The 7,962-nt window shown below is 44.3% G+C and overlaps 1 protein-coding gene across 1 annotated transcript; it reads right to left on the bottom strand.

Moving 5' to 3' along the window:
* Positions 1–3,440: 3,440 nt before the first annotated feature.
* On the bottom strand, positions 3,441–7,019 carry LOC147885384 (kinesin-like protein KIN-8A). Its single transcript, XM_087396465.1, has 8 exons — positions 6,068–7,019; positions 5,691–5,967; positions 5,538–5,588; positions 5,342–5,434; positions 5,006–5,251; positions 4,785–4,907; positions 3,799–4,689; positions 3,441–3,671 (listed from the first exon to the last, which is right to left on the bottom strand). The coding sequence occupies exons 1-8, from the start codon at positions 6,964–6,966 to the stop codon at positions 3,633–3,635; spliced, it is 2,619 nt and encodes an 872-aa protein (XP_087252591.1). The 5' UTR covers positions 6,967–7,019; the 3' UTR covers positions 3,441–3,632.
* Between the last annotated feature and the right edge of the window lie 943 nt (positions 7,020–7,962).

The raw sequence follows: 7,962 nt of genomic DNA, 5'->3' as shown, positions 1-7,962 counted from the left end.
TATGTTAGTTCTCCTTCAAGTCTTGTATACGATTCTTGAACTGGCTCCTGCCTCCAGCTACTTTGTGATCTGGGCACGATGCATTCTCATCGATTCCAAACTTTTTAAGGAGGATTCTAGCCCTATGTCCAACTTTATCAAATCTACTAAGAGCTCATGTTCCCTTATCCCACTAGTGTTGCTAATGGCATTGTTGAGTTTGCATCACTAGTCTGTGGTATGCTTAATAAAGTCCACCTCTTTAGAGGCTTTAGACTCACTGGCAGCAACTACCTCTAATTTCAAAATCAATTTCTCCTCCACCATCCTCTTTCAATCAAATTTTACTTTTTGTTGTTCAACAATAAAGGTCTTATATAATGTATTATTGAGGTCTGTCTTGAACTGGCTCCTGCCTCCAGCTACTTTGTGATCTGGGCACGATGCATTCTCATCGATTCCAAACTTTTTAAGGAGGATTCTAGCCCTATGTCCAACTTTATCAAATCTACTAAGAGCTCATGTTCCCTTATCCCACTAGTGTTGCTAATGGCATTGTTGAGTTTGCATCACTAGTCCGTGGTATGCTTAATAAAGTCCACCTCTTTAGAGGCTTTAGACTCACTGGCAGCAACTACCTCTAATTTCAAAATCAATTTCTCCTCCACCATCCTCTTTCAATCAAATGTCACATTTTGTTGTTCAACAATAAAGGTCTAATATAATGTATTATTGAGGTCTGTCTTGATAGGGTGTTCCTTTTTAGTGGCTTCCAAGAGGGTTCCTGCTGCATGTTCTTATTTGATGCACACGCCATCTTGACTACCACTCCTTAGGTTTTGTTTCTCGGTGGTGGGCAAAAATCTTCCCAATCCACCGCAATGCCGTGAGTAGCTGCAACATAAGCTCAAGCCAAAACCATGCCTACCTCATTATTCATAACTGTAGTCAACAGATATATCATTCTGTATATAGATAGATATAAAGCCTTCACAAAACTCTTTCTTTAGACTACCAATGTGGGAGCCTCAACAGCTTGTCTTGCCTGCCCCATGTCTCATGCATCCAGTCCTCCATGTTGTGGTATAGTTCTGGCTTTGCTTTGAGGAAGAATTTTCAGCCTACTGGCTGGAATGGAAAGGGTATAAAGAGCTTGCCCTTCCCCTTTTCCTTCATTGCAGCTTTCTCTATTGGAGAGAGGGCTATTAGGCCTTTTTTTGTTTTTTGGTGACGACAAGTTTCTTTTTGGGGAAATCTCTCAATATATTTTCAAACAGAGTTACGACTCAGTCATGAGTAACATCAAAAGTTATATGAAACAGGATTTTAGTTCAATCATAAGTAGCATCAAAAGTTTTAAAAAAAAGGATTATAGATTAGTCTTATGAAACCACAAAAGTTGTATGCTGAGGCAAAGGTTGGAAAAGAGGAAGACTCCACTAGCTCAAAATCTACAAAAAACTCTTGCAACTTAAGGGGGGTACAATACTATTCTATTGGAAAGCAAATTTTCTAATACACCCCATTCTACTAGGAAACCCAAGCCTTGTTCTTAGGTGGCTTAGGAATATAAGAAAGGTGATTGTTTCACCTCTTCTTCTTTTGAGTACTCTAGCGTGCGTGTGCGCACACACACGCACACACACACAAAGAGAGAGAGAGAGAGAGAGAGAGAGAGAGAGTTACAACTCAGTCATGACTAACATCAAAAGTTATATGAAACAGGATTATAGTTCAATCATAAGTAGCATCAAAAGTTTTTAAAAAAAGGATTATAGATTAGTCTTATGAAACCACAAAAGTTGTATGCTGAGGCAAAGGTTGGAAAAGAGGAAGACTCCACTAGCTCAAAATCTACAAAAAACTCTTGCAACTTAAGGGGAGTACAATACTATTCTATTGGAAAGCAAATTTTCTAATACACCCCATTCTACTAGGAAACCCAAGCCTTGTTCTTAGGTGGCTTAGGAATATAAGAAAGGTGATTGTTTCACCTCTTCTTCTTTTGAGTACTCTAGCGTGCGTGTGCGCACACACACGCACACACACACAAAGAGAGAGAGGAGAGAGAGAGAGAGAGAGAGAGAGAGAGAGAGAGAGAGAGAGAGAGAGAGAGAGAGAAGTGTGGTGGTGATGGATAATACAATATCCACCTATAACTTTAATCTTTAGAGTCTCCTATCAAATCTAGAGATGTCAATTCCATTTGTGCGATCCACAAGTTCATCCATAAATTCTTGAGCTCTATGGGCATTTTTTCTGAGCAAAATTCCTCCTTCTTTGCCTTGTCCATTAAATAGCTAGCTCTCTCTATCCCTGCACTTGCCTTGTCTATGCCACTAGCATATTCTAATAGTTAACTAAGGCAAACTATAGCCCATCAACAGTGACCCATGTACCAACATATTCTAATAGTTAACTAGGGCAAACTATAGCCCATCAACAGTGACCCATGTGTATGGGGAAACTAAATGGAGGAAGACCCCAAAGCCCAAAGATTAAAGAGTTGGCAAATAGATTGTTCCTTTTAGCCATGTTTTGAACTTCTGATCTAGCTTCCCCCATTGTTCCATAGCACACACCACTCCAAACTCTTGAAAAGTGTTGCTAGCACAAGCTATTTCACACAAAAGTATATCGAGAAAACATGCATACATCCTCAATAACCCTCTTTGTGTTATGGACAACTTAAGCTTCTCATAGTCCCTCAAGTTGTAGTAATATTGCCAATGCCTTAACACATGTGTAACTTTAGATTATCCCTATGCTAGCCATGATTATATGCTAACCCACTCATACATTGCTATACTATCCTCAACACTCACAATTATTTTCAATGTATAACAACATATGCTTAAATGAGAGTCGAGGGTACAATAGATATAGCAATTGCTTACATGCTAGTTTCGACTTGTGGAATAGATGGCTACAATTCAAGACCTTCAAATAGTGCAATGTGGAGAAGGTACGCTTTGAATGTGATTGAACTACCACGATAGCTTGTTAGAATTGTCAACATTTTTGGGATTTAAAGCATAATAGAATCAAGGGAAATCTTGGTCATAAGCATGAAAGAAGAGTCAAATCATGTGGGACTTCTAGTTGGTAACTTCGATTTGCTTTCCAAGTAAAATCTAGATGAACTTAAGAGTTCTCAAGAGTTACATGCAATAGAAAAACTTGTCATGCATTGCCTAAGTTGAAAAGATGGGGTTGATTAATTAAACAAAGCGAAAATTTCAATAGGTATGCCAAAGGAGATGTGACAACCTCACCCTTAGATTATGATAACCCATAAATCCTTGTGTCATTTAAGGTCCTTGCCCTATTCCCATACTAATAGAACCCAAAACAAAAGCTTTGGCTTTTGCCTTTGGCATGAAAGACTAACATTTTATTTTAACCTTACACTAGTTGAATTAATGTGTGAATCTTCAAATGTGTGACATTTGCTAAGAGAAACCTTAAAATCTATGGGAAGGAAAGGGAGGAAGGAAGCGAGGAGCGGGGGAGAGCAAAGCAGCTTCAAGAATAACCTCTTGTTTTGTTTTGAAAACGAATTGTCTTCGCGAGTTTACAAAGAAACGCACCAACAGAGCATCCTGTTTTGGGAAGCTGGTGAAGCTCCCCAATTTGATGTGTGTGTGTGTGTGTCATTGGAGAAGGGGACGACGTCCGCGCAAGAACCCAGGCTGAACTCCCATCCATCATCATATGCAACAACATGCAAACACCAAACAAGTAAGTCGTGTGTCAACAACCAGCTGCAGAACAGCACGAATACAAGACACAGTGCGATTGAGATTGATTGGGTCTCACTTGGAGAAGCATGGAAGGTGTGGCGGCGGTGTTGCTTCGGGTGCACCTGCCCACTGTTGCACTAGGGCTATTGGCGTTGGTGATATCCCAGAAGGTCCTCTTTCGAGAGCTAGGTGAGAAGGGGGTGTGGGAGTGCGGCTTGGGCTTTGGTGTTGTCTTGGAAGGAGGAGGCGGTGGCGGTGGAGGAATGCCCGATCTCCTGCGCGACGCTGCTGCTGTTGCTGGTGGAGCGGGAGGGGGAGGAGGACGGAGACGCTCAACAGCAGCAGCAGCAGCAGCAGCAATCCGGTTCCGGCTGCTGCTGGGTGTGGATGTTGGGTGCGACGGCTTCACCACCACACCAGCGCCACCGGAAATGGTCATCCTTCTGCTTGATGCAGCTCCACCTATGACATTCCTAGGGACTGCTGCTCTCAGAGATTCAGCATCGCTCTTCTTTGTCTCTTCGCTCGTCTTCTGTTGACACAGCGTGCGTATGAAATTGTCTTTGTGTCGGAGCTGTACGCTGTGCTCGCGGCGGATGGACTCGATCAATGCTGTTAGCTTCTCCTCTCGTTGAGTCGATTCTCGCCGATTTTGATCCCTCTCCTCCTCTAACGCCTGCACAGTTCTTTGCAGATCCTCGATCCTGCGCTCTTGACCTGTAAAGTGTCTACCTGCTGTGGGGATCGTCTCGGGAGTCCGGCAAGAGGTGGATAAACCACGCGTGAAAGATACGGGTGCTGGAGAGTGCCGTTCGATAATTGCATTGCTTTGGACAGTCAAAAGCTTCTGTTGCAAGCGGGCAAGCTGCATACGGAGTTGTTGATTCTCTTTTTGCACTTCTAATACTAGCCTCGCTTGCTCCGACCCGGATTCCGGCAATTGAATCTCCTCGTTCGCCTCGCAAGCCTAAATATATTATTGCGTATTAGCATCCAAACACAGAAAACCGGGTTGCTTCCCTCTTTTTCCATAACACCGGAACATGGTAGCTTCTAGCAAACCTTGGTCCGAATCTGTTTGGCTCGATCGGCCCAGTGTAAGGTATTTTGAGTCTCTCCGAAAGACAAATTACTCGGGCTGATGTTTGCGATCATAGAAGTTTGACAGGCACCACCTAACGAATCCTGTAAGTCCCACACCCAAAACGGCCTCGTACTTATCTCAGCAGCATTGCCAAAAAATTGAAATTGAAAGTCAGATGCTGCAGCGTGCTGATAAATACCTTTAAGAGCTGAGTGAGCTTGGAATTTCTGAAAGGAATGTGCCTTTTGCCCTCTACCAGAGCATTGATACAGCTGCTGAGGGCTAGCAAGGATCTGTTGATGTTGGCACCCTCTAGTGACCTAATAGTGCGCTGATCCGTTGCTAAAGCTCTCTCTGAACCAGCCAAGTCAATCAGCGATAGCTTTCCAACGCGAGATGCCAAAAGGGAGTCTTCTTGGCGTAGCACTTTGTACTCTACACTAACCTGTGCCAGCCATGTTCAAGCAGAGTCCTTACCCCCAAATCCGAATTCAAAATTGACATCATGAGAACTCGTTTTGTGAGGCAAGTATACCTGCAAGATCGCATGGGAACGGGAAGAAGTCTCGTTCACTCTTGTTGGTTCTGTGGTTCTATTTTGATTGCCCTGCTGAAGCAATGCCATTACCTGTGTACATCCATCCCCTATGAGATCTTCTCTCTCTCTCTCTCTCTCTCTCTCTCTCTCCACATATGTAATGGTAGCAGTCTTGTGCTACCAGAGCACCAACCTCATCGGCGGAATAGGCTTGATATTGCGTGAGCCCTGCCGCAATAATGCCCTGCATAGCCTAAACAGTATAAGCGGCCATTTGAAAAGAAAAGGACTTCTTACTCGACCGATGATGGAAACAGAGGCACATCACAGAAGGAAGATACAATACCTGTTTGCTGTCTTCTCTTAGAACAAGCGGCCTTCCAGGTGAGAGCAAGTCTCTCACGGACTCATTATAAACTTCAAGATACGAAAGGCGTACCACATAGTCCTCTTCCTTACTGCGCTGCCTCAGCTTGGAAAACAAATCCTTTAGTGCAAGGACCATCACCCCGGGGCTCTGCGTTGTCCCAAGCATGGTGTGAGTTTTCCCTGCACCCGTTGCTCCGTAACAGAAGACAGATCCATTCCTTCCTTGTAACACACTCTCAACCAGATCCGCTGCACTGTTGTGACCAAAAAGTAACGAAAATTTCAGAGACCTCGACAAAGACAAGGCGCATATCAAAAAATTCACGAAAAGCTCACGGTCTTGACAAGGATCACCTAGTGTTGTAAACTTCTTGCTGCCCTGTAACGTCAGGGAACGCAGCGTCAAAAACGAAGTGTCTCCCCTTTAGCCTTTTCAACCTTAGATAATCGGTCTCTAAAGCGAATTCTGTGAGAAATACGTCTTTCTTGTTCACAACCCTGACGCAGCTGCGCGCCCCTGCATCTTTCTCGTGCTTCGACATAGGCCTTAACCGCACATAAACCATAATGCGAGTGCTTGGGGCTTGCCCGGCTTCTTCGTTTAGGGTCTCTAACTCTTCATTGAAAGGCCTCTTTCTGACCCTTAGTTCAGTTTTCCCTCCATAGCCAGAAACATCTCCGAGCCTACTCCTTGGGGTGCAATCTGTGGTTTTTGTCAGCTTTGGACAGGAGAAAGCGATCTTACCCTGCGGTTGTGGCCTTGAGCCAGAATTGAATGCAGATTCACTACACTCAACGGCCTGGAGGCTGAATGTCTGGCGCTTGTATGGATTGGGTGTCTGCAAGCTGGTTTCCGGCATTTTCTCATTTGCCAAGACGTTTTGAGTGCTTGAACAATTTTCGAGAGTTAAATCATCTTCCTCCACCAGCGAGGTATTTTTTCTCCTGGATTGAGAAGCGAGCGACCTTCGCCTCTCTGTATACCCTGGGCGTGTGATCGCTTGCCTCGCTCCGGTAAGCTTGCCAGCAAGCCCCGAATCTTCCTCACCAAAATTCTTTGGCCCGGCCGAAGGAACCAGCAGCTGTCCTACTCTTCTGGACACCTGCGGGAGATCATTTGCTCTGCTTGGGGTCGACAGTCGATCCATTACAGAAGCTCCATTTCTCTTGTCTGATTGATAGAAGTCTGCTTCTACATACTCTCTGGTGGTTCTTGGGGTGCTCAACCACTGGGAACGGGTCGCCACAGGCATTTCCAGATGCAGAGTAGTGCCAACGGACAAGGCAGACGCCTACTGTGAGCGAAGTTGTGGTTATGCCCCCCTCGCCCCCCCCCTCCCAAACACGAATAGCCGTTGCCACCGTCAATTTTGAACTCTCAACGGCACTGGGCCTCTTCTCCCTTGTTATTCTTATTCTCTCTCCGTCGTTAACGGGGTCGGGGGACGATTAATCCTGATCGTCCGATGACATCACTAATAGTAAAATCGCGACCTGCTAAATTACCCGCCTCAGAATAAACATTAATTAAAAAGAATCCCCAAAAAAAAAAACATTATATTCACACAAGAAATTCACACATTCAACTGACATTTTATTAGCGGAGGCTATAGCAACGGGAATCCTTCCCCATTTGATAAAAGAAAATTATAATTCTCCCTAGATAAGCACGTCACCTTCTTCATCGTTCTTTTCCATTTTCTAAGTTCCTTTTCCCGAGAAGACCAACGAAAAGTCTGTTTTCGCAGTGACATCAATGCTCGTTCCTTTCCATTCCCGCACTTGTACAATATGGACCTACACCAACGGCTTCTCTACTACATAAATTCCTTCAACGTGGTGCTGTACGACGTAAAGCAAGGGATGCGGAGCAGAAATTGAGCAGAGATTCATCCCAACAAGAATAAAAACAAGACACGAATGTGGTCGCCATTCCTCCTCCATTACTTATCGCGTTTTTTGATTTTCATCTTGGAGGAGCCTCTTCTCGGCTCCCTACTTGCAATTCAACCCTGCTCTTTTCCAAATTCTCGAAGAAGCTCCTCTATATTTTATTCACCAGTCTTCTCGACTTTTGTTTGCCAGCCTTCTCACCTTTCATGTTCGCAGAATCTTGCCACTGCCTTACTCCCTTCGAGTCATTCCAGCATCAAAAAACAATTTATCTTTGGATCCCCAGAACCAAGTCCTAGATCTCAGCTTGTGTGGATAGAGTATAGTTCTTCTTCCAGTTGACAAGAACTGGCAAA

This window comes from Dipteris shenzhenensis, chromosome 25 (assembly GCF_047967505.1).
Source record: "Dipteris shenzhenensis isolate YYH24624 ecotype China chromosome 25, Dip_SZ_1.0, whole genome shotgun sequence".
NCBI classification, from domain to species: Eukaryota; Viridiplantae; Streptophyta; class Polypodiopsida; order Gleicheniales; family Dipteridaceae; genus Dipteris; species Dipteris shenzhenensis.
Note: the sequence above shows the minus strand (reverse complement) of the source record. Positions and strands in the feature narration are given on the sequence as shown.

Bases quoted from the DNA above. Each gene is read 5' to 3' on its own strand.
- LOC147885384 (XM_087396465.1), bottom strand. From the start codon at position 6,966: ATGCCTGTGGCGACCCGTTCCCAGTGGTTGAGCACCCCAAGAACCACC. The intron at 5,968-6,067 runs GTGATCCTTGTC...TGGTCACAACAG, and splicing joins CAAGAAGTTTACAACACTAG to TGCAGCGGATCTGGTTGAGA. The intron at 5,252-5,341 runs GTATACTTGCCT...TGGCTGGCACAG, and splicing joins GTTCCCATGCGATCTTGCAG to GTTAGTGTAGAGTACAAAGT.